The 27,661-nt window shown below is 36.0% G+C and overlaps 1 protein-coding gene across 2 annotated transcripts in view; it reads right to left on the bottom strand.

The window, feature by feature from the left end:
• LOC145693270 (alpha-tocopherol transfer protein-like) overlaps positions 1–27,661 on the bottom strand; it is a 151,683-nt gene that overhangs the window by 83,914 nt on the left and 40,108 nt on the right. For both annotated transcript variants that reach the window (XM_081769112.1, XM_081769114.1), the window contains exon 3: positions 5,478–5,637. In XM_081769112.1, the coding sequence (XP_081625238.1) occupies positions 5,478–5,637 (160 nt within the window). The remainder of the gene's footprint in view (positions 1–5,477; positions 5,638–27,661) is intronic.

Below are 27,661 nucleotides of genomic sequence, written 5' to 3'. Positions count from 1 at the left end.
AATATTTAAATGTAATTATTTCTTGTAGCTTAAAAATTTCAACTTTAAATATATTTACAATACTTTCTGATACGGTTTTTTACTATGAGAAAACAAAAAATAGTGCTCCAAGAATAAAATACACCATATCAACACTAGCATAAGATAAGCTATCCAGCAGCGAAAAAAAATCGGAAATCGGTTCAGTAGGTTCTGAAAATTGTTTATATATAATGAAGCAGAAAATGACATCAATAGCGCCCAAGAGCTCAGATTCTGGGGTAAAATATAACATATCATCACTGGCATTAAATAAACTTCTTAACGGAGAAATAATTTTTAAAATCAGTTCATTAGTTTCTGCAATTTTCTCCTTACAGATAAAGAAACAAAAATTGAATCCCCCAGCATACGACGGACCATATTAAAGAATAAAATTTAGTATATCTTCATTGGCATTAGATAAGTCTTCAACAGCGAACGAATTTTTGAAATTGGTCCAGTAGGCTCTGAAAATTTGTTATATATATATATATATATATATATATATATATATATATATATATATATATATATATATACATGATGAATCAAATAATAACGCCCCCAGCACCCGAAGTCTCATGTTCCGGCATAAAACATAGTATATCATTACTGGCATTAAATAAGCTTTCCAATAGTGAAAATTGTTTACTGAAATCGGTTAAATATAAATTCTGAAAACCTCTTATGCAAAGCGAAACAAAAAATGACTCCGATGCGTCCGAGAGCCTATTTACCGGTGAAAGAAAATTAACCCAACAGCGAAAGAATTTTTGAAATCGGTTCAGGAGTTTCTGAATATGTCTTATATATATAATGAAGTATAAAATAACAACCCCAGCGCCAGAGGACTAATTCTTTTGGGGAATAAAATTAGTCCTCTGAATCGAGCGCCAGCTCGCGACAACCCGTCTGCTTTATTTTCCTCAGAGTATACATGTTTTATCTGAAATACAAAATTATTATACAAAATATGAGCTATTGGATACAGGAATGGAACTCTACACACTTTTCGTGAAAGACAATACATAACCGCGATGTTGTCAGTATACACCAGGGGTGAATCTTCTGCGTGTAGAACTATAGCAACTGCGGCAGCCAGGAACTCCATGAGAAAAATTGGGTATGCCCTTGGAAAATCCATGACGAAGACGGGTTGTCCTTGATGATCCGTGACTGCGATGGAAGTTGGCGTGGCATCTGCGAAGAGTTCAAGGCGGGGTGAAGAATCTTCCCAGATACGGCGAGGTCGAGAGGCAGCTGCCGATATCACTCCGCGGACGAAGTCCGTTGGGCCACTTTGGAGTATGGCGTGAGCGACAGGAAATGAGAGGGTAGTGACGGGAGTAACCCACGTCACATAGCCGGCAAGTACCTGTCGTGCATGCCGAGAGAAAAGCACTAGCGACCAAGGCACTGATTGCACTATCTTGAGGTAACGAAGGTCCACACTTAACGAGTTGTTAGATAGATCCACGTTAATTCCCAGGAATTGAAGTTGTTTCACTGGCTGTAGCACTGATTTCTTCATGTTGATGCACCAGGGTAGAGTAAACAAAATCTGCACTGCTTGGTGAAGGTCGTCAGGTTGACCTATGAGGAGCACATCGTCGTAGTATAGGAGAAACTTTACTGTTGGAGGGAGATGAATGGTGAGTTCTTTGTGAGTGAACACCTGCATAAACAATGGGCTGAGTGACCAACCCATTGGAAGTCGGAGAAAACGATAGAAGTTTCCCTGAACTCGAACACCAAAGTATTGGCGGGTTGAAGGATGCAACATGATGTGATAAAAACCTTGGCTTAAGTCCACTTTCATGAGAAAATCATCCGGTGAGGCTAGGGCTGCAATGTCCATAACCGTAGGAAGGGTGACGTGGCTGGAACGACGATACAGCTTAGTCCAAGGGGAACAATCGTAAATTACTCTTACATCTTCAGGGCCCTTGGGAACACAAAAGACAGGAAACGCATTCTTCACTAATGAGCGGGGAACTTGTTCAAGAATGTTGGCGGTCACTAGGGCGTCGACGACCGGGGAATATGCCACATCGGTGCGACGAAGTTCACACACAGCACTTTGAGGTGGAGTATGCGTCACTTGGGGAGTACAACAGTAGGTACCCGGAGAGGGGAACACTGGAGCACTAGGGATCACACGTCTGGTGGCGTAGGCCGCCATATTGGTTTCAGGCTGTTGATCGTCTTGTGAGGAGGTATCGGATTGTTGATCCTGTGGACTAATTAGTATCATAACTGGCATTTGTCAAGTTTTCCAACAACGAAAGACTTTTTGAAATCGACTCAATAAATTTTGATAATTTCTGATATACCGTGATTGTGCACCGTGATTCATCACTCCACACAACGTTTTTCCACTGTTGAATCGTCCAATGTTTACGCTCCTTACACCAAGCGAGGCGTCGTTTGGCATTTACCTGCGTAATATGTGGCTTATGAGCAGCCGCTCGACCTTGAAATCCAAGTTTTCTCATCTCACGCCTAACTGTCAAAGTACTTGGAGTGTATCCTGTTGCTGTTTGCCGTGTTTTGAATTCCTGTGTGATGGTCTGGATAGATGTCTGCCTATTATACTTTACGACCCTCTCCAACTGTCGGCGGTCTCTGTCTGTCAACAGACGAGGTCGGTCTGTACGCTTTTGTGCTGTACGTGTCCCTTCATGTTTCCACTTCACTATCACATCAGACACAGTGGACCTAGGGATATTTAGGAGTGTGGAAATCTCGCGTACAGACTTCTGACACATGTGACACCCAATCACCTGATCACGTTCGAAGTCCGTGAGTTCCGCGCAGCGCCCCATTCTGCTTTCTCACGATGTTTAATGACTACTGAGGTCGTTGATAATAAGTGCCTGGCAGTAGGTGGCAACACAATGCACCTAATATGAAAAATGTATGTTTTGGGAGGTGTCAGGATACTTTTGATCTCATAGTGTATATGTAGAGAGATAGGTGGTACTTTCTCTTCAAACGGCAAATTAAAAATCAAAACACGTAGAACAGGTGTTCGTTTAATTTTAATGAAGATTTCGTTATCAGGTATATATATAAAATTTCATATTCCTAGCTTGAGAAGCTCGCTAGAGATACTCAATTTTTACCCTTTTTTCTAAACACTAAACTCCGTAAGATATGTTTTCCAATAAAAGGGGCATGATAATAGGCCAACTCGAAGTAGGATCTAACTATTTTCCTAAATTCATTTCAGTTTGCCATTTTCTAGTAATAACTTTAATATAGCCACCGAATGTGAGAACCATTATATCAAGTAGGCTGAGATAATTTCGAAGAAGACTTACGATTATTACAATATTTTAACTGTATTTATTTAAATATATTTGGAAAATGTATAGTCAACAACTATTTGTACTTTTAATTGTTCATTTGAAAATATGCTGTTTCAAAGTTAGAATTTTGGCTATGGGATAAGTTATGTAGCTGTTGAGAGTTGTAATTCAAAGTAGAGCAGGAGTGTTGTTTTTTTTATGTTGTTGTTTTTATTAATTTAGAGTTTATCCTCTCATTCAGCAGATACGTAAATCTACAGCCTGACGTGAAATACGGACAGCATGAGTTCCCGCCAGTAATCGAACCAGTTATTTTCTTCTGTGTCCTATATCTTTAGAAATACATTGATTACAATTAAATGACTGATATTCTGTCATGTCATTAAAACACTGAGAATCTTCATTTCATTCTTTCAAGAATCCTAAAGAATAATAAAAGAGCAGAACATTTAGTAACATTACGTCATAACTCTAAGGTCAATCCTCTTTTAGAGATAAGTTCTGTTTTACTGCTGCGATATCTGCTGAAACTAAAGGTTACAAGGCGTCAGAATGTCATTCTGAAAATTCTTCTTATTTATCTGTAATTTTCATGGTTCAAGTCTAGACTATGCGAGTTTATAATAGACAACAAAGTCTGCTGTTTCCTCTTTAAATCCCTGCTTCCTGCTAAAGATCTAATTACACTATTAGTTTCATAAATATTCAAATACATTTATCAACCTACAAAATATGTGTTCGTAGGACACTAATTCACTCCCCCTCTTTTATCATTTTATTATTCATAAACTATGTAAGCTAGTATGTAGATAGATATACAGGATGGTTCATTTAAAATTTGTCACCCCCTTTATCTCGTAATAGAGAAGTTTGTTTGAAAAACCCGAAACTCGTCCACTTTAGTTTTGAGGAGGACGGATAATTGTGGCAAATTCAGCCCCACCCTCTGCGGTCTAATGGCGAAACCATCATTTTTCTTAATTAAATGGCAACATGGGTCAAATAGCATATCGTTTCAAAGCATATTTGGTGATAGTTATGAAAATGTGATTGTTTTGAAATTTCTCCCAACACGTTAGGAGAAATCCCGTTCACAAATTTTACCCATGAGAAACAGGAATTTTCAAACAAGATTATGTTTAGCGTTAGTAAACGTTATGAATACCCTCAGTTACTAATTGTGCTGGGAAATCAATGTCAACGAGCTGCACTGTGAGAAACATTAGACGTGTCACCCCATTTCCGGTGGCCTAGTAGTGAAACCTTTATTGTTAAATGCCAATATCTGTAAAATAGCATATTGTGTAAAAGTCCTTTTAATTCTTGTTACAAAAGGGCAATTATTTGAAAAGAGTACACAACACTGTGGGAGAAATCACATTCGGAACGTTAATAAATGACAGTAACACTAAATTGTAAAATGGCATTTGTTTCCTATGAACCGTTAAGTAATCTCTTATCCACTAGGGTAACAGAAACATCCGCAAGCTATGTTGTGATGAACATAACGCGAGTAGCCTTAGTCAGTATGGTCGCTGGTCGGTATAGTTGATATGTAACAACAATCAAAGGGACTTTTACGAGATGTGTTACTTTACAGATGTTGCCATTTAACAATAAAGGTTTCGCCATTGGACAACCAGAAATAGAGCTAAAGTTCTAACATTTCTCACACTGCAGCTCGTTGACATTGATTTTTCAACACAATTAGTAATTAAGCGTATTCATAATGTTTACTAACGCTGAACAAAATGTTGTTTGAGAATTCCTATTTCTAATGGGTTGCATTTGTGAACGCGATTGCTCCTAACGTATTAAACGAAATTTCAAAGCAATCACATTTTCATAACTAGTATCAAATATGCTTTAAAACGGTATGCTACTTGACCCATGTTACCATTTAAGAAAAATGAAGGTTTCGCCATCAGACTGCAGAGAGTGGGGCTCTGCGTCTGAGTTTGCGACAATTATCCCTCCCCTTTAAAACTAAAGTGGACGTGTTTCAGGATTTTTCAAACAAACCCCTCTATTACGAGATAAAGGGGGTGGCAAATTTTAAATGATCCACCCTGTATTTACAATAGCATGAATTAATGTCTTGAACAAATATATGTATTAACAATTTTCCAATTATAACATACGTACTGATTCTCGACGGAGAACAACATATCAGGCGATAGTGGGTCTCTTCCAGCGTAAAACTCTGGCACTGCTCCTCTGATCGTAAAGTGTTTATCCAACTTGTCTTTGGTTTTCTGTAAACTGTATTTACACTGTCTAAGAAAGCTTCGGAGAATATTATCGTCTAAAACAAAAAAGGATGTTTTATTGAGAAAAAGTGATAGGGAGTACTGAAAGATTGAATGTGAAATAATTTCTTAATGCACTATAAAATTAATTACTCCAAGAATAAAAATTGCATATTTATCACGACCAACAAATCAATTATTTTCAGATGTATACACTTTTACGTCGCTGTAGTTGACCTTCCTCCTTAATATGTTCCCTATTTTCTTATCTACTTTGTTTCCCAAGTTTCATTAAAAATATTGTTAGGTTCAAAAAAATACTTTTTTATTGAAGAAATAAATAGGGAGACCAACTTTTGACTTCGCTGCCCACAAACAAATTTGAAAACTTCTCTACCTCACATTGTAAGTTTATTGTTACAATTCGTTAGTTTCGATAAAATTATCGTTCGTTTCGCCAAAGAAAGCTAACGATTTGAGAAATAAAATCTTTCCTTATGTAAAGTTAGCTCACTTATAAACAATTTTCGTAAGTTTCCATTTTATCTCATTAGTTAGTTGGTGTTGTTGAAGCTTTTGTGAATTTTGCAAAAATGTCTTTTAATTCGAATATAAATTTTGCCCTCCTAGTATAAAATTAGCTCAGCCATAAGCGATTTTTAAATGTCCTTCAGCACAGACATATGACGTATTTTCAATCAATTTATGATAAGTTAATATACATCTTTATATCCTATACTAATAGAACAAGAAAAAACTGAAAACGTTAACAAGCGTTACAAATACGTTCATAATATAGACGTTCAAATACGGTATAATGTATGTTTCAAATATTCTTGTGTGTTACTTAATGTACTGATTTTTGTTCATTAAATTGTGTATTACTGAGGACAAAATCCCAAATGTTTAAATGATAGAATTGTTAAATTTTAGATGAAACACAACAAAAGAGAACAGTGTATGATTTACGAAACTTAAACAGATTACTGCTATTCGATACTTAGAAATAACAGTATATTAATGACAAAAAGTAATACCTGTATCTCAGGAATAAGATATTACTGTAATAGTAATAGTGCCAGTAAACGAAATTTAACACTAATAGAAATTCCTTCATATATAAAACAGAAATTAATTTTCATATATCTAAATATGTTATTGAGTAGCAATGTCCTATGTTTAAACCTATCTCATCATTGACAATAATATTTGGTAACACCGTTTATTTTTAGTATTATTCCTTGCAATCGCCATATTTTTTCTGCAATCATAAACTATGAATTAAAATGTAATATTATTTCATAAATGTCTCCGTCTAACCACATGCATTAGGTGATTTAATTGATACTTATACCTAACTAAAGCATTTAGAAGCAGAAACAAAGAAAAAAAAACATACAACATAGCCGCCATATATAGTACATTCTATACCTAAATGCTGTAGATACTACCCTTAAAATTACTTTACAGTTTGTAGTCTGCAGAAGACTTATTTTATCCCACAAATAACTACCCAGAGCCGGCCTGAAGCCGATTGAAACGATTACTTCCAATCGGGCCCCGCGCCTAAGGGGGCACCCGCGCTATTGTCTACTCTATTCTCCAGAGCCGTTTTAACAGCATAGTAGGCCCCAGAGCAAACAAGTATGTTGTGATTCCTATGACTAAATTTTGCTCCTAATACATGTAATTAATACATGACATTCTGATCGCGAGACCCCCCCGGTCAAGTGGCTATGGTATCGTTAAGATGGGTCTGCTACTCTTGGTTGTCAAGTACACACAACAACATATTACAATATAGGTATATCCATGGGTTCCACAATGGAGGGTATGGCCTCTCCTTAACAAGTAAATGAATAGTTTGTATCAAGTTTCCGTTAATAAGAAAATACTTTCTGAATTTAATGCTGCAGTAGTTTCTTTATTTTTAACAACTTCTGTTGTAAAAATAATATGATGTCCAGCGAGTATTCTGCACACCCCTGACACTTCCCTCAAATTTTCTTACGCATACCCCTGGGTGTAAATTGTTTCCTTTGAGTTAGTGTAAAAATGTATATCATTATTCTGGGTGCACACCTTCTTTTATTTTGAACATTTCACTAAGTAAAAGTTTCTGGCGTTCTTACTGATTATGTCATGTGATATACCATGAATATCAAGATGGTATCAAATAAATCAGATTCAGCAAATCACTTCTTTGCATATCCTTTCTCTTATTACATCTATATTAAAAATACGAACTTTGCCCTCTCTGAAAAAAATCCCATGTATGTATTTTTTTTTTAAATCAAGTCCCGAAAACCGATAGTATACTAGTGCGTACTGAATACGTGGCTGCTTATGAACGTTTGTCTTCTAACTCGAATAATCTAATGGAAAATATATCAGCCATCTTCCGTCAGTTCCTTGAGGTTTCTGATCATTTCATCACCATTTCATTTTGTCTACAGTCGATAACGATTTCAAGCTGATTATACCTTTCGTAGGTAGCTATCTACGATGTTCTCACCAGGTTTTTTTCACTTGAATTATGTTCAAAAAGATACAGCTGTTACGAAATCTTTGAACCAATTAATTGATATCAATGTGTATTTTATCATGTCTTGCAAATATAAACTTGTGGAAACCTAGACTTCACCATTGAATTTCTCGTACAAATCTAGCCCGTATTAGATGACATCCGTCCTGTTAAAAAGGTAGAGCGCTATACAAGGTGGCCGATTTCAAGATGGCGACCGTGATAAGCATGCTCTCAAATAGATGTCTACTTTCTCCCGATGTCGGTTAATTTGTTTTTGTTTCTTATCTCTTTATCCGGTTTACAAATAAAATTAAATTTTCAAAACTTGAAAGACATTGTAATGGCTTATTTTAATCAATCAGGTTTTTGTCTCTGTCGCTGTCTTTATGGACGGAAACACTTTAAATTTTGCCTCGCTCGTTTCTTGACATTCAACACTTCTCTGCAAAGTTTGGTCAAGGAACTAGATTTCGTCATCGATAAGTTTACTTCTAAGAGAAGAAATCTATAAAATAATGCTACAGAACCTCCTTGAAAAATTTCACGGCACAAGGGTGAAGTATGTATTTTAAGATTCATTCAGTGTATGTATTTCCATTTAAGTTATTTCTCTGAAAAAATTATTTACTATAAGCAATGAATTGGGTGAGCGTTTTTGCCAGAACATTTTTCAGAGAAAAAAAGTTATAAAGGGAAATGAAATCATGCTGAAAGATTACTATTAGTTCCTCCTGAAAGAGGAGTCTACAACATAGAACGGGAAAATGTTTCGAAACTGTCTTTACCGTTAATCGTTTTTCTTAATCAAGCTTATAAGTAAACATGCAGGGTGTTCCGGGGATAAAGTGACAAACTTGTGTTCAGTATCTCAACACAAGAAAAATGTTTTCCTGTGACTTAATTACAGACAGAGAATTAATTAATTAAAAGTAATTACTGAAATTGGTCATTCCTCTTATCCTTTTATTATACCTATCTCTCTAATTAAGTGTTTTCGATCAAAGTTGCAGATTTTCTTCCTGCATTAAGGTTCTGAACACATATGCGAAATTTGTCGGCTTTTCCCAGAACACTGGATATGAATACGTAATAACGATATACACACATAAGTTTGTAAATGATGTGTTTGCAATGTTTAGTATCACACTATATAAATATATAGGCCTAGATAGATAGGTTCTACAGACCTTGGTGTAAGATACTTGTAAACCTGGGGCTCCGCACCACCTAAGGCCGGCCTTGTAACTGTCAAATAATTTTCTTTTCTTTTCCTTCTTTTTTCTATTCTTTTCTTGAATTCGTAACATCTTCCCATTCATCTTGAAATATAAGTTGCTTTTTTTCTGTACCTTTTTCCAACCATTCAGTTTTCCTGTAGAGCTCTTTCGTGCCTATACAGTTAGCATAGATTTTGGTAAGTGAAACTTTGGTTTGATACACGGTGTGATCTCATGTAGTTCGGATCTTAAGCTACATGTCGACGTTCCATAACGTATGGCTACTTAAAGAAGCTTTAAACTCTAATAAACCAACTAATCAGCGTTTCTTCAAAATAATTTTACTTTACCTTCCAATAAAGATGTTTATTAATTTCATTAATAAAATTCTCTGAATACCTTCGTGTAGTATGGATTAATTTGGCTTAAAATTTACCTCTGTGCCCAATTATTTTCAACGTTCCATAATTATGCTTCGAGATTAAGGAATTCAGCAATTATGATAATGAACGAAATGGTGGGAGGACACGGGGAATATCGAGAAAATTCATGAACACGTTGTTAGTCCACCACAAAGCCATTTAATGCGAGCTAGGAACAAACCCGAAACTCCACTAATCATAGATAAGAACTCTACCACTGATCATTTTCCCCTTTTCATTGTCACCATTGCTTTTACTTTTATTTATCAACGAATTTTAAAAATTCGTTACTGAATTCTCTATGTCTGTGTGTCTGTTATTTGCGATATTTTCAATTTTGAACACTGCATTCGAAGGAGCAGAAAAAATTATCTGAGAAAGTGATTAAATTTTTCGCTCCACTCTTACCGTCCCCGAGATATTGGCCAAAAAATGGCCGTTTTCCAGAGATTTAAAGAGCCATATCTCGGGAAAAAGGAAGTCATAGAAAGATCATATTGGTGTTGGTCAATATCTAAAAGGATGGTAGATATTTTGGTACCAAACAGTGGCCGGTGGCCACTGTCCAACTGGCCAGTGGCTACCAATTAATGTCGTACCAAAATGTTTACCATCCTCTTAGGTATTGACTAACACCAATATCATCTCTCTATGACTTACCGTTCCCGTGATATTGGCCAAAAACATGGCCAATTTCTAGATATTTAACGAGCCATAGCTCGGGAACCGTAAGTTGTAGAGAGATGATGTTGATGTTGATCAATATCTAATAGGATGGTAAATATTTTGGTACCAAACAGTAACCGATGGCCACTGTCCAACTGTCACTGGCCAAACCAGTAGGCAGTTGGATAATGGCCATAAATTAATATCGGTACGAAAATATTTAACATTCCATTAGGGATTGATTAACATCAATATCATCTCTCTATGACTTACCGTTTCTGTGATATTGGCCAAAAGGTAGTTCCGACTTCGGGAGATTTCAGAAGCCAAATCTCGGGAACCGTAAGTCACACAGAGATCATGTTGGTGTTGATCAATACCTAAGAGGATAGTGAACATTTTGGTACCAAATAGTAACTAATGACCACTGCTTAACTGTCTACTGGCCAACAGACCACTGTTTCCCGGATATTGGCTAAAAATGTTAGAATTTCTAGATATTTAAGTAGCCATATCTCGAGAATTGTAAGTCATAGAGAGATAATATTTGCTAATTTTTGTGAGAAAGAGAAGAAGGTGCGGGTAAAATGATTTGCTTTTACATCTAGGAACAATAACAGGTATCCTTTCCGCTCTATCTCTCCATTCTTTTTAAGTTCGTTCTGGCAATGCTCTTGGAGCATTCTCAACTGTTTTTTTTTTATTTGTTTCGAACCATGAAACAAAGTTTTCGTTATGATGCATGTAATTTTTCACATCATTCTCTCTTCCATGAGTAATGATTTCCAAGTTTATTGTATGTTCATATGTTGTGTATTAAAACATACCATATACAAAGTTTTGTATCTTCCTATACAGAGGATAAACAAACATTTTCACTGCTACTACGCAACCAAGTTTAACTCTAGAAAGACAACTGCATATAGTAGTATTTAAAGAAAGTTTACGTTCAGTGGTTGAAAATAGCACGTCACGTGAAGAGTGTAAGAGTTGCTATAAGGCTAGCGATGTTAAGTCCATGTAACTTTAAGCCTCCTCCTGGTACAATTAAAACTGTTTGTATTGTTTTCTTAGAATCAGGGCCGTAACTTGTGGAGGGCAGGGGGCAACTGCCCCCCAGAGAAGCTCCCTGCTGTTCGAGGGGGGCCCACTTTAAGACAAGGTTTTTTTGCTCCATGTACGATATGAACATGAAATTATAATTGAAGCATCAAACAGGTTCACTACATTACATAAACAGAACAGCACACTAAAAGTAAATGAAACAAAAAAGAGTCGTGTTCCCATTTTAGTAAAAACTGTCTACTATTAGGTGCGGACAGCCAATAGAGCGGAACAGCCCCGAAGACCTTGCCCTGCAGAAGGGCCCACAGGCTCCGGGGGGACATAAAGAGTAAGGGAAAGATGGAAAGAGGAGCCCAAGAATTAGGAAAACAACTTTTCTAGGGGTCCGAAATATACGTATTAATGCTTGCCGCCTCCTCCCCCCCAAAAAACAAAGTTACGGCGCTGCTTACAATAGCCTACCAGTACTTTGTCTATGTTAATAAGAGATAATACATTCTTCGTAATGGGCATCATTGATCTTGATTTCATTAGACATTACGAACCCTGAACTTTCCTCTGCATCAAAAGCCAATAACAACAATAAAGTCTCTTGAGATACCTGTTTTGTAATAACACAGAGTCACACTGGTCTTTTTCATGAGCTTTTTTTGTAGGAAATGCCCCAATTTATCGGCGGTTACAGGGCATGCAGTGGCTTAGTGGTAAAGCTGTCATTCGTAGAGCAAGTGTTTCCTGGTTCGATTACAGGCTATGCGAGCTTGTAATGGATAGTATTGTATGTATGAGTTTTCACGAAATATCTTTCGTTTTGATCCACATTATCATTCTACTTATGATTTTATAACTACTAACTTTCATTAATCATCCTCCTCTAACCTAAAGAGTGTGGGAGTTAAATGTAGAAATTTCATTCAATTTCATTCTTTCGACAGTTACTTACGTAGATTCACGCTTTGTTTACTCTAACAATAAAAATTTCCAGCCGTTATCATCTGGTCAGTGGTTCTCAACCTAATTCCTATCACGACCCTCATTTTATCACATCCTCTTACCAGCGACCTACTTATAATTTCTGCTTTGTAATAAGTTTGTGTGGCCTTTTTAATATTCTTATTGCGAAGATCTAACGATATCCATCCATTTCTATAATAGTAGAATCCATTTCTTGTATATAAAGGATACAGTAACAGTAATATATTCCCTACAATGAAAGTGCTGGTTCAATATGGATATTAAACCCTTTCATTGAAAAGGATATCAAAGTAGCTGATCTGAGCCCACAAACTTCTTGACCAACTAATAGAATCATCGAGTGACAAGTTCTTCCAACTGGTTTTCTGTAACAAAGACTTGGACAAATTCTGGCTGAAGAGAGAAGAATTTCCTGGTGTGGTATCTGATGCTTTAAAAGTAATAATTCCATTGCTACATCGTGCTTGTGATAGAGTGATTTTTTTTCCTGCTAAGCATTAAAACAAAGACAAGAAATCGCTTATCAGTTGACAATGACTGGATAATTTGTCACGAAGATTGAACCAGACATTGCCGCACTAGGAAATCATACCATGCTCAGGTATCTCACTAGCTTTCAATTTAAATTGTATTTCAATATGCAGAATTTGTTGGATTTGTATTTTCCTGGAATTTCTTTATGCAGTTCTCATTAGTTTTATATCGTAAGTCTTTCATTTAAATTGATCTTTAAATAACTCTGCACTTGTTGAACATGTTTGTTAGACCTAGTTTTTGTTGTTCTTAACAGTATGTATAAAAGTAAACACATGACTATCAGAACAAAATTCAAATTAATTTAATATTTAAAATATTTTCTGGTATTAGATTCTAATTATAGTTTTCTCTTTGTAATTGTGTTCTTTTTCTGCAGCTGTTGAAATTCTATAAACCTAAACATTCATTTGCATTCACCCCAGCTTTACCACGGCATGCCACGATCACGTCCACACTTATATCTTATTGAAACCGAAGCTGGGCACACAGATCCATAAAACATAAGTATCGTAAAACAAAATATGTATAAATGGTTAATTTTAGCACAAGTATTAACGAACGAGAATTACTTTATAATATAAATCACAAAACCTGGTTAAAGTGTGTAAAAAAAATAATATTACTGGATATAAAATACACAATAAACGACATAGAAAATTACAAGCAAATGAAAAAAATGAAATGAAATCTTGGAGTTTTACGTCCCACTGTTATGCCGGTTAGGCTAAAGGAGTCGGTGATTATGAGAAATGAATGAAATGGTGGAATGAAGAAAGTGGGAGGAAACGGGAGAACCCCGAGAAAACCCACGCACACGGTGTTTGTCCACCACAAAGTTCACTTGGCGAGGGCTGGGATCGAACCCGGAACCCCAAGCACCAGAGGTGAACGCTCTACCACTGAGCCACCGCGGCCCCCTACAAGCAAATGAGTAACTATTATTGGCGTTCTTTCATTGTTTCAACCTTTCCCTTTTAAATTCTATTTGAGTACGTTCAACGAAGAGGTGGCTATTAAATGTATTAACGAATTAACGTTTCAATTACTCACAGCTAATCTTCGACCGGTCAGCTGGTATCATTCGGGTCCTGAGGTAGAGTCCACTAGACGACAAATTCACATAAGGTTTTTTGAGCTGAGGCCAGGATAAGCTTGGAGCTTCGTAGGTTAATTTCGGGATCCCAATTCAGTTTTCCGCTAGTAGGAGTGAGTGATCGTTTTAACTGATGCTATTAGTTAATGTTATTTGATGGTTCGAACTCAAAAGTCCATTACAGAAAAAACTGATATCACAGACAAACTTGGAAGTGTTAGCACGTATTATATGTATGTATATATCACTTCACTTGAGATAAAATCACAAAATTGGATTTTCACTTTAGCTCAACCCTTCCAAGGGGAGCGTTTCCTTATGTTACTCTTGAAAAGTAATGCACCTCACTCGCCTTGGTGGGTGTTCTTCGAGAATGCCAAACAGGCACGCGTACAAAACACACACTGAGCGTTCTAGTTAGCAAACCAAGGCTTGTATATGGCCAACCGGGAAAATCCCGAGTTTCACTCCTAGCGTCGAGACCAGAATTATTGTCCAATAAGCTCTTGGTTATAAAAGTGCGTAGGTGGGAGGTGATTGTCCCGGAAATCAGACTCAAAGGAACATTCACTAAGCACGTTATCATCACGTGAACACTCCTTGTTCCTCGACCATATATGGCCGTAAAAATCGAAGTGAGGCCTACCAACACAAATGTACGAAATACCAAACCGATGAAGAAAGCATGAGGGTTGTTCCTTTTATATATGGGGTTGGTTAATAAAGTTCTTAATTAAGTCTGTCTTTCCCAATGTTTCTTTTAAATTCAAAAAATGACCTTCAGGTCGGTGATATCCTATGGCATCCGAACAACGACCGAACAAATTGATTCATTTTGTGAAGAGGACCCTGGCTCTCAAAGGGTTAATGGTCCATATTGAAATGTCACTGGAAAACTCACTATATTGTGGAAGACCCTGTATATGAGTTTAAGTCACTGGGAATTCACTATGAAAATTTGGTATATTGGGACTGCACTGTATATAACGGATCACACTTGATAACTATAAGGTTGTTTAACCTGTATGACGATAAGTCACTCTTGTTAAAGCCAGCTATAATATTTATAAAGCCACCTTTATATCACCATTAATAAAATGTTCATTATTATTTTGTCTATTTGTATATTCAGTTCATAGTTCCTTTTCTTTCTTTTATTTATTTATTTTTCAATTATCGGTTTCTCACCATGATTATGTGTGTTTCAATTCACTTTTCAACCCTTTTCACTAAACATATAGCATATTTAAACACATTAAACCAAATTAAAATGCAAATAAACATAAACACAAAAATACTTAATTACTAGATAATATCAAAGTAGGGTCGAAATTCCTAATATGTGTATTTGGTGTAGTGTAATGTGTATGTATGCACCTTCTTACAACAAACTTAATCAATACTTAAACTTTCTTATTCAAAATTTTTATAAGGGGGGCGCGGTGTCTCAGTGGTAGAGCGTTCACCTCCGGTGCTTGGTGTCCCTGGTTCGATCCCAGCTCGCGCCGTGTGGACTTTGTGGTGGACAAACACCGTGCTCGTGGGTTTTCTCGGTGTTCTCCCGTTTCCTCCCACTTTCTTCATTCCACCATTTCACTCATCTCTCATCATCACCGTCTCCTTTAGCCTAACCGGCATAACTGTGGGACGTAAAACTTAAAGATTTATTTTCAAAATTTTTGTAATATTCATGTAAACATATGTTAAATGTAAGCATATAATATCAAAAAAGATAATCATATTTAATAATATTCATATTCATTCATATTCACATAAAAACATTAATAGAACACGATAATTTTCAAAACAAGCATTTCGTAAAAATAATTATAACGTTAATCTCATACTAATTACTTAAAATACTATATTTTCAACTTACTAAATATCAAAAATACTAAAAGAATAAAAATTACCTAAAATCTTAAGTCTCAATAATCATATTGCTCGAACAACAAGACAAAATATTCATTGAATAATTTCAAATAAATTTAGAATCACATGTCAACTCAAAACATTTTCTCTTATCTGACTGTTATTTAATCCAAGATATCAAAACCAAACTTACTTTTTATCAAAGCATCAACCATAGCATGTATGTAGGCATCAACACTAATACACGGATTTTTAGCAATATTAGCGAACACACGATCATTGGCTGATACAATCATTACTTAACTTTATTTTCAGCAAAACTCCTTATTGGCAATGGCAAAGTACAACTCTCTAACAGATTTATGGGCATTAATCGCGAAGACATATCACATAACAAGAGGGATATACAATCCACCTGTAAAAACATTAAACATTTGCAATAAATACTTCCTACTCATCTAGCATTCACAAGCTAGGCATTCCTGAAGTAACGAGGAGTAACTATGTCGGAACGTGAACCGCCCTCTAATGGCCTCTGGTTTCACGTTAAAATACGCATGCATGACAACAACGAATTTACGTTAGGATGCAGCTGTACAACAGCCTTTTGGCATCTTAGAAACAGCCCTAAATCATTTACAATGCTCAACTGACATTCAGTTGCACTGAGACGTATACAGCCCAAAGATACTTCACACGCAATCATTCTGTTCGCTTAACAACCATTATCAAAACCTACGTGCCTGATAAATTCATGCCTGACTTACTTAACATTCCATAAGCAATGGGACTTGTCGGTTACTAGATTGTACAACGAATCAATTTCTTTCACTTTTTCTCTTTTTCTCTAATTCTGAAATCCAATTTAAATTTCACTATTTATCATTATTATTGTGTGAGTTTATTGACAAGTGTTAATTTAAGACAATATTTTCTCTCCTTTTAAACTTACGAACATGAAAACAATCGGATAAACAACAAAGTAATTCGTTAACTACGACCATTCTATTTAAATGAGTTATGTAGCGAAAGTTTCAACTAATACTTTTCCCATATCGAAGTGAATAAAAACTCTGATAAAGTGAACTAAACTAATTTTCCCCCTGTATGAATCGTTTGACACAAAACGCAACCAAAACTTAGGTATTCTCTCCCTTGCGTGAGTCGTTTAGCAATAGATAAACTTGTAAAACATCATGAAAACGGAACGTTTTTTTTTAAATATGGTTTCCACATTGAGACTACTCCTTCATTTTAAATATATATCTTTCAAAAAGATAATTAAAATATACGAACATAATATGTAAACGTAATACAATATATAAACAAAATTCAAATTTAATTATATTTTCTTCACTAAATATTCAAAATATCTTCATGGAATTAGTAAAATTCAAAATTGAGTAAAATCTGCATATATACTATTTTAACATTCCTACATATTATATCACTACACATAAATGATTAAAATAGCTATCTATATATTTGCATTATATAACATAATTTACAATCTTTCAAACATTTTACTACATACGAACAAGTTAAATGGCGGTTGAGCCTTACGAAGCGCCGTCCTGCGTGTCATTGGTTGACAACACAGGTTGCAAGTCATTAATAAAAAATATAGGTTAATGAATTGGTCCCGAAGACCAATGGGCGCAGACTTACAATGTCCTACTTCTGAAGTATGCAGGGTCGCTAACCTCCCTGACGATTTGAATAAATCGCTTCTATACTAGGACCTTATCCCTCCCAGCTGAACGCGATATGCGTTCCAGCTATGTCACAATCGGGTAAATCTGTCCAACCCCATTGGGCTGTCAACATCTAGACCTAGTGAAGGTGTTTTAAAAATAAACATATAAAGAGGACAATAAGAAAGCCCTGGGGGAGGAGAAATTCGATACTACAGCCCCGTATTTGAATTTCATCTAGTAAGATTATTTTAGGCGTGCTCATACCTACAAAGTAAGTAGGTTTACAAACACATAACTTTCTTGAAAGAGCACTGGCCAGTACAGAAATGTGCGTCCTACTGGCAAATGCACTTATCATTGTCGGGGAATACAGTCACATCAAGGAGTAAGTCACCTTTGAGAATAAATCATTATATTTGACAACATCATTTATAATCGGAATGTCGTATTCATTGTTTGATTAATGTCATCTTTAGCAATTATTTTTCACATTTCCACGATTTCGAAAATATGCTCATTTCAAAATTTAAAACAATGTTCATTAAATTTTTCCAGGATCACATCAACAATGCTAACAAATCCAAAACTGATGATAAATTATCAAATTTCCATAATGTTTATAACTCGTTGATATTTTATTTACTTTTCATCCTATTACTTAAGTTTTTTATAGATAATACTACCTAATCAAAATAAACACTCTATATTTGTCGATACCAACTCGTATTGGCTATGGTTGGATGCACTGTGCTGACAAGATACTATAGCAAAACTTACAAATTAAATAACGACAACATTTGACGTTCTCTAGTCACAAAAGGATAATAAATATATGTTAATGCATCTTTTATTATTTTAACTTATCAACACTGTGCAGATAAAGGAAAAGAAGAGAAAATATTATTTACTGAAATTCAAAACAAATGTAATTTCATTTTCTCTTTTAAGTCAGTTTAGGATAAATATCTGATAAAAATATAAACTTTTAAGCGTCAGTTAAACATTATGTTTTCGAAGAAATAAATCAAGCGTCAAAACCGAAATGAAATTTTGGAATGTGTGATTAATTGCCAAATTCACACACTGGCTGAGGCCCAATCGGATGCCACCAAGATTTCGTCACTTTAATATTGGAAACAAAACAGTGACGCCCCTGAGGGATGAATTACATTTTAGCTTGTATGAACCCTTCTTAACTCGTAATAGAGTTGTTTCTAAACTCAACTAAATTTGAAATCTCGTTAACATCGTTACAAACATTTATTGACCTTGCATAACGAACACCATATGCGAACAAATTCGTAAACAGATTTTTTTTTTAATTCAATATTATTATCAATTAGTTTCAAGATTATACTAAATTATGTTTTAATTTACAACATTATAACGCCAAATTAATTTTGCATTGCAAACTTAATATGCTGTTATAATCATTTAGTGACAACTTCAGATAAAAAAATTCTTTGACTGAGAAACACACTTTTTTAATTACAAAAATACAAATTTCATAATTAATTATAATATTCATTAGTATTTCTCTAATTAGATTTTCAAATATCTCTAATTGGCTGATGTTTCTCTAAAAGCATGATAATATGGGTACAGCTAAATTTTTATATAAACATACAGGTGAATGAATAAAATCTCAGAAGAAAATTGGATAATAGGATTTTATTGATGAAGTCTGATTCCAAAACTGGAAGCACCTGAAAAGAAATAAAATATACAAAACATGAACATCCTAACAAGAATTCGACACAGAAGTTCTGTATCCAAAAGGGGATAACCATACTTTTCAAAAGTGGTGGGGCATTATTAAAATTTTCCGAATCTTAAAAGTCCGAATTCGCGGTCTAAGTTAATTACCTATTCATAATTTCCAATGCTGTCCTTCCTCTGCTTTTCCCATTCATCTTTCATCTCCAAAAGCTGTAAACAAATCATAAAACATCATATTTAAATAAACGTACCTGATTGTAACTGAATATTGATGGTTCCTTTGTACGAGCGCCTCGGTGGCGGTAGGCACACACTCGAAGCTGAAAACCAAATTCCTAACTTTCGAAATTCGAGGGAAATAATTGAATAAATGAACAATAATCTTTATTTATTTCATTCATTGGCTTAGCAACAAAAAATTGATTTCATTTTATTATTTATCTTAACTTCTCTCTTAAGACTTTTTTCAATGCCATAGCTGGAGTCCCTTGCAATAATTAGGCATAATGACCTTAAAACATTCACTAGTCCACACTGGTGAGTGCATACAATAATCAGTAAAGTAGAAGTCGCGTGTTTTGTACAAAAAAATAATTTAACTTATGCATATTTTCCAATCACACAGAACGTTGTTTAATTTGTGTCTCATTACCTTCTTCACTCATTGGGTTTTGATGGTTATGGATTTCACACTCAGGTTGTAGCAGAGGTAACGGATCATCGATTGCCTCAAGTCGATGGGGAAGATTCTTCAATTTACTAATTTCATCCTCAGGTAAATGTTTCTTGGCCAACAATAACCAAGTACTATACGTTTGTGGTGTGGGTGTCCATATTTTGACTCTATCCATAGATTGATATCCCATACTTTCACCATTCAAAGGGTCTTACAACTCGACTGCTCTGTCATTGCTAGACACACTAGTACATATGTATGGCCCGCGGTAAAGTTCAAAAAACTTTGCGATTTGTTTCTTTATAAGACTGCTCAAATTGTGCTGCCGCACAAATACAAAATCTCCGGCGCGCACTAATTGTCTGTGTTTTTGAGTTTCATTCCACCTTTTGTTTCTCCTTTTAATTTTTTCAGTTCTTTTCACATTGGCCAAAATTAATTTATTACTCCAATTTATCCCATCCTCATCGGACATGTCTTCCTGAATATTAATACCAAAATACAGAAATATTGGGCGTGAAGAGTCGATGTTTAAATGTAAACTGTCTTATGAAACTCCTAAATTTTGTGAAATAGAGTAGTTATATAAGGGTACAGCCTGTGTCAAATTTTCAGCTCATTCCGTGTGCGATTGTCAGCATAAGGTTCTTAATGTTTGCACTAACTCTTTATTTACTCTTTCCACTAGAGAACTCTGAGCATGGTAAACAGTACAGTACTTGACTACAATATTATATTTTTTTCATGGCTTGAACGAAACATTTAGAATGAAAGACTGGCGCATTGTCTGGATTAGGCAGCCCAAGCATAGGAAAGTAATATTCTTCGAAACATCTAACAATCGCCTGGGCCGTTGAACTCCTCAACGCAAATGCAGTACAATATTGTGTATGCAAATCTATGATGACAAGAACAAAACGCCTCTGTGACTTCCCAATCGGATACGCCAACATATCAATGGAGATACAACTCGTGGTCTCCATGATGGAATTGTACTTAGCAACTTAGCCGGTGGGTGTTGCTCTGGTTCCATTCGAGCGCATGTAACGCAATCTCGAACGAAATTCTTAACTGAGTTCTCAATCCTTTGCAATGAAATTCCTTCGAAATCAACGCTATCGTACGATCTGTACCTGGGTATCGTACATCTATATGGTACGCGGTGAGTATGTTGTGCGCCGAAACTGGTGGTATACAAATTTTCCACTTATTAGGATGATGAAAATCTCGAACGAGCAAGATATCGTTTTCTAGTTTATAATGTTGTTTCCAAGATCTACCATTTCGATACTCCATTTCATACACTGTTCCTTCTTAAACGCGGATGACGTTTTTATAGTCTGAATATTATCTTTGAAGATCTGCTAATCGCTCAGGAGAAATACTGAGAACTTCATCCTGCAATACTTGGAACGAGTGTTCTTTAAGCAATCTGTGATCATGCGATGGGAATAATCTACTAAGTGCATCACAAAATGTATTGCTTTTGCTTTTCATAAATTCTATGTCATGTTGAAATTCACTGATTTCTGCACTCCAACGCGACAGCCTATTGTTCCAAGATTTTACACGTTTAAGGAAGAGAAGAGCATGGTGATCGGTGACAATTATGATTCGTCTTCCTAACAACATGGGTCTCCATTTTCTCAAAGCATATATGACCCTAAGACATTCCAGCTCCGAGATTGAATACCGACGCTCGCATGGGGTCAAAGTACGACTAATGCACTGGATAATCCGTGGTTCATCACCCTGTTCTTGCCATAATTTACAGCCCAAACCGACGGTTGAAGCATCCACTTGGACATAATCTGGTATTTGACACCAATTAAATAATCCTAACGCAGATTGCAAACTTTTGATATTAGTGGGTATTGGTAATTCCCTGATTGCTTTAATAGTTTTTTCATCCTTCTTAACCCCTTTGCACTAACAATGTACCCTAAAAATGGCACTTCCGGTGCGCAAAACATTCATTTATCAATGTTCAATGGTATAGTGTATTCCTTGAAGACTAAATTATTGTCCACGTATCTCACAATTTAGTTATGTAACTCACTGCCTAACACATGGGACATCATAGCGTTCAAAGCTTGTCCTCCATTCCGATACCCAAAAGGTACTCTTTGATATTGATAACACTGTCCCTCAAAATTAAACGCTGTATATGGATGAGATTTAGGATGTAACCCACAATGATGGTACGAAGAGTTCAAATCCAAAACACTAGTAAATGGTTTTCCTTGTAATTTAGCTAACAAGTCCTCTATTCGTTCTGGTGTAATCTGCCTCAAAACTGAATGTGCATTAACAGCTCTCAAATCAATGCGTAATCTCTGTTTATTATTCTTTTTTGGAACAACTAAAATAGGATTACTATGGATAGACTGGCTGTTAGTAATGATTCCCAACTGTAACAGCTTTTTGATCTCACCTCGCACAAACGGTAAAGTTTGTATGCGATTGGGTATTGCTTACGAACTAAAGGTTCATTGGTGTCAATTTCCATTTCATACTGAAAACCTTTACACTTGCCAGGATAGTTTGTAAAAATTTCTCTATACCGAAACAATAAATTCAATAATTGTTCTTTTTGATTAGGATCTAATGTACTGGCGCGATCGACGGCAGCTCTTAATTGTTCTATTGAGGCCACCTGTTTGAGAACGATTACAGCTTCTCGATTACAGCTAACATTTCCAGCCTGCAGTTGCTTTCCATTATTGTTTTCTTCATCAGCTTATTCGTCCACGGACTCTGCACTGTCATTACAATCTTTTGGCTCAATGGGGAGGAGGGAGACTACCACTCTAATATTATCATACTCTAATGAAATGTTGCCCTGACTAAGACTAATAATACTTTGTAATTATTCCAACGCGTTCAGACCCATTATAAATTTCTCATTAAGATTAAATACAACAAAAACTTCTAACGTAAATGCAAGAGAATCTATTTCAACTGGTATGACTGTCCTGCCTCTACACTTTCTCTTGAATTTTCAACTATAATCCACAATAAGGACATCATCAACTGGTTCTAATTTAGGAAATGGGATCTGTTACGTAATTGCTTTCCACAGATCATAGGAGGCCAAGGAGGTCTCTTCCCCCGTGTCACACAATGTTTTCACTTCGATACCATTAACGCGTGGTGTTAATATAAGCAGAATATTGCCTGCCATACGCTTTAACTATTGTTTCTTCAAATTTATCTCCTTCAGTATCACTTCTTGCATCCTGATCTAAATCTGAGTCAGATTCAAAAGTAAAATTTCGAACACGGAACACATTATTGGGGATTTGGTCATTTTCTGTCTCAACGCTCTAACTATTGTTTCTTCAAATTTATCTCCTTCAGTATCACTTCTTGCATCCTGATCTAAATCTGAGTCAGATTCAAAAGTAAAATTTCGAACACGGAACACATTATTGGGAATTTGGTCATTTTCTGTCTCGACGTATGTCCCCCCTCAAAACCCGTCTTCATTTAGTTTTCCGAATCTTCGCGTGACTGGTCTTGGGTTCGATTCTGATTTGATGCATTATTGTTTTGATTTCTCCAATTCTGTCGATTATTTCCCCGTCCTCTATTATTCCCTCGACGTTGTCCTGGCCTACGATTTTATTACCACGCCAATTATTGTCCCTATCACTACGAAGTTCTTCTGTTCGATTCTGTTCATTATTCGTTCGTTTATTTTCACTTTCATTATTTCCTGTGTCACCTTGGTTTTGCCGAGTACCACTATTATTGTTTCCCCTATTATTCCGTCGTTGGCCATTAGATGACTTGTTTGTTGTTTTGGCTTGATGTACACGTATTTGAACGAATATCTTTATAATTATTATTGTTATTGTATGCATTATAGCCTCTTTTTGCATTGTTTTTTGCTACACGCAACGATTCAATCCTAGCAATACTAGCCAAAAACTGCTGAAAAGAAGTGCACGGATGTAATGTTAATTCTTCACGATACCTTCACGGCAAAGTATCAATGATACTTTCAATAATCTTTGCGCGTGAGCTTTCCGGATTTAAATCCCTTAATAACTGATACTGTTTCGTGGCGAAACTTCGAACATTGTCATGAGCCTTTGGATCGAACCGCCTACTCTTACAAGAAGCAATCTGACTAGAGACAATGGTGTCTGAATCAAACGTGTCTATTAATGCTTTTTCAAACTGACTGAAAGTTTCAAATTCTCGAGGATAATTGACAACCCACTCTTTAGCCACCTGTTCGACAAGACAGGGGATAAGATGAACCAAATCATCTTCATATATACCTACGAATCTAGCTTTTTCTTTCAAATCCTGAATGTACGAACGCGCAGTTGTACTATCCGGGAGCCCTGTATATTTTGGTAAATACTGCAAGTTTCTAACTTAAATGACACGCTTAGGCTTAGAAACTCTACGCGGATAGACTCGTTTTACATTACTGTCGGATCCGTCAGATTCGAATCCTTCATTTTGATAATCTGAGTCGTTTTATCATGATCGGACTGATTCTCCTTACGTGGTGACGTACTTGTATCGATATGCAATTGTCGCAATTTATCTTCGATATGTTCCTGACGTACTAACAGTTCACGATTTACTCTTTCTAACCTATGCATTTCCTGAGTGAAGTCTGGATCGTGTTCGGATTTTACAATGATAGCGGGCTGCTTTTCAAAATGCTCGATTATCATTTTAAGAGTAGCTTTATGATGTTCTCTGAAACTTTCTAGAGTTTGTTCGATTCCATCTGATCGCTCACTGTTCAGTTTTAAAATTTGCCGGTGCACTTGCACTTCTTCACCTATCTCACCTGTCTTTTCCGCGAGTTCCTTTCCATATCCGTTTAATTCATGTACGACGCTTCCCTGCTTATTCATACGAAAACTAACAATCTCGCATTTCCTATCTGTAAGCACTTTGTGTTTTTTCTATTTCCTCTACTTGGCCTTTTACCCTTTGCACTTCCTCTTGCAAACCATCAATGTCACGTTGTTGGACCTCGGTGGTCTGCCTACACTCAACCTGTACCGCTTGTATGGCTGCCTGTAATTGCTCAACACTTTTCTTATATTCTTCGCTACCTGACTCAACACGTTTGGTTAGATTAGCCAACTCTAAACGTATTTCAGTGATCGTGTTATTAGTCGATATTATATCACTACTCAAATCGTCAAATCTGCTGTCGAATCGATTTTCTAATTCAACTCTATTCTGCGCACATTCTTTCGCTAATTGTGTTATTGTCTGTTTGCATTCGCCTATTAATTCATCTACTCGTTAGCTATTCCTTTCAATTTTCTGTTCTAATTTAGCGGACTGTTTCTCTAATTGTTCTGTTAGCATCGCTTGAAATTGTTCTAATGTAATGTTACTCTCCATATTTACTTAAATTACAAACAACTTATTCACAATATAAAAATGCAAAATACGAACACAACTTCGGCACTAAATGTAAACAATCAACTTTCTGAAACTAATATATTACTATTCCAATTGCACAAAACCTTGTTTTTCGAAGTTTCACCTTGGGAAGTGTTTCAATATAAAATTAACACAAATATGAGCTAATAGCTTACACAGAACATTTTTCCTCATTCACAACAACATAAAAGGTGCATAGTGTAAATGTGTGTGTTCAACTACGATCAGCCGTTTGGTGTTTGTTCGTCTGTGCGTAATGTCGGGAATTAACGGGAGAAAATTTTCGCGTACAAAAATAAAATATTATATTTTAACTTCTTACGAAAAGAATATACTAGTAATGTTTCTATGATAATTAAACTTACTTTATATTATTTAAAGCCTGCTTGTTGTTTACTTTCTCTTTCCTTTTTTCACAAGTTAAAACAATTTACGAGTAATTTTACTCCGAGATCTTCTGCTACGTGTGACTACGTGACTCAAATTTTGGATTGAATACGTAAACACTACAATACCTATTCTACATACTGTCGGATTTTAACAAGTAAAACAGTAATATATTCGGACACAATTATATTCGTAGATTAAATTAGGTTCTGTCATGGTTAAGGAATGAGGCTGTAATCATGTTCTTTTTCTTTACACAATTAAACGACATAGAAAATTACAAGCAAATGAGTAACTATTATTGGCGTTCTTTGATTATTTCAACCTTTCTCTTTTAAATTCTATTTGAGTACGTTCAACGAGGAGGTGGCTATTAAATGTATTAACGAATTAACGTTTCAATTACTCACAGTTAATCTTCGACCGGTCAGCTGGTATCACTCGGGTCCTGAGGTAGAGTCCACTAGACGACAAATTCACATAAGGTTTTTTGGGCTGAGGCCAGGATAAGCTTGGAGCTTCGTAGGTTAATTTCGGGATCCCAATTCAGTTTTCCGCTAGTAGGAGTGAGTGATCGTCTTAAATGATGCTATTAGTTCCTGTTATTTGATGGTTCGAACTCAAAAGTCCATTACAATAAAACTAATATCACAGACAAACTTGGAAGTGTTAGCACGTATTATATGTATGTATATCTCACTTCACTTGAGATAAAATCACAAAATTGGATTTTCACTTTAGCTCAACCCTTCCAAGGGGAGCGTTTCCTTATGTTACTCTTGAAAAGTAATGCACCCCACTCGCCTTAGTGGGTGTTCTTCGAGAATGCCAAACAGGCACGCGTACGAAGCACACACTGAGCGTTCTAGTTAGCAAACCAAGGCTTGTATATGGCCAACCGGGAAAATCCTGATTTTCACTCCTAGGGTCGGGACCAGAATTATTGTCCAATAAGCTTTTGGTTATAAAAGTGCGTAGGTGGGAGGTGATTGTCCCGAAAATCAGACTCAAAGGAACATTCACTAAGCACGTTACCATCACGTGAACAATCCTTGTTCCTCGACCATATATGGTCGTAAAAACCGAAGTGAGGCCTACCAACACAAATGTACGAAATACCAAACCGACGAAGAAAGCATCAGGATTGTTCCTTTTATATATGAGGGTTGGTTAATAAAGTTCGAAATTAAGTCTGTCTTTCAAAATGTTTCTTTTACATTCAAAAAATGAGCTTCAGGTCGGTGATATCTTCCTCTTACATTCGTGACTCCCAGGTTGAGAAACCCTGATCTAGGTGATTCTCGTATTGTTTTCTGATTTTTTAGGCTCCGCTTTATACCGTGATCTTTTTTAGTTAATTGGATTTGAGTTCAGCATGCCTTTTAGCAACGAGGCTATATAGGACTTGGGCTATAGCTTGGCGTGAGATATAAACCACGTGAGCTTTACCGGGAATCGATCTCGTGTCATGTAAATACGCGTACATTATTCACATTGCCAAGAGGGAGCTCATGATTTTCTTTACTTGAAAAACCTTTTAAGTTTTAGGGAGGCCTTACGTTGACTGCCGAGCCTTCCTATGGATTCTTTCCATTGGGGCCATTATTACCATAAGTTCCCTTTCCTTCTAAAACATTTGTTTTTTATCTTATTTATTCAGGTAGAGTGACCGTTACAAAAAAAAAAAAAAAACATATTTTTCAGTGTCGGCCATGGGTGCCCGACGCGACGTAGAACTTAAATTCATTTGCCAGTGCAGTGTCGGGTATGCTTTCTGTCACCGTCCAGATTTGCTTATTT

This window comes from Thermobia domestica, chromosome 8, assembly GCF_964235325.1.
Source record: "Thermobia domestica chromosome 8, izTheDome1.hap1.1, whole genome shotgun sequence".
Lineage (NCBI taxonomy): Eukaryota > Metazoa > Arthropoda > Insecta > Zygentoma > Lepismatidae > Thermobia > Thermobia domestica.
Note: the sequence above shows the minus strand (reverse complement) of the source record. Positions and strands in the feature narration are given on the sequence as shown.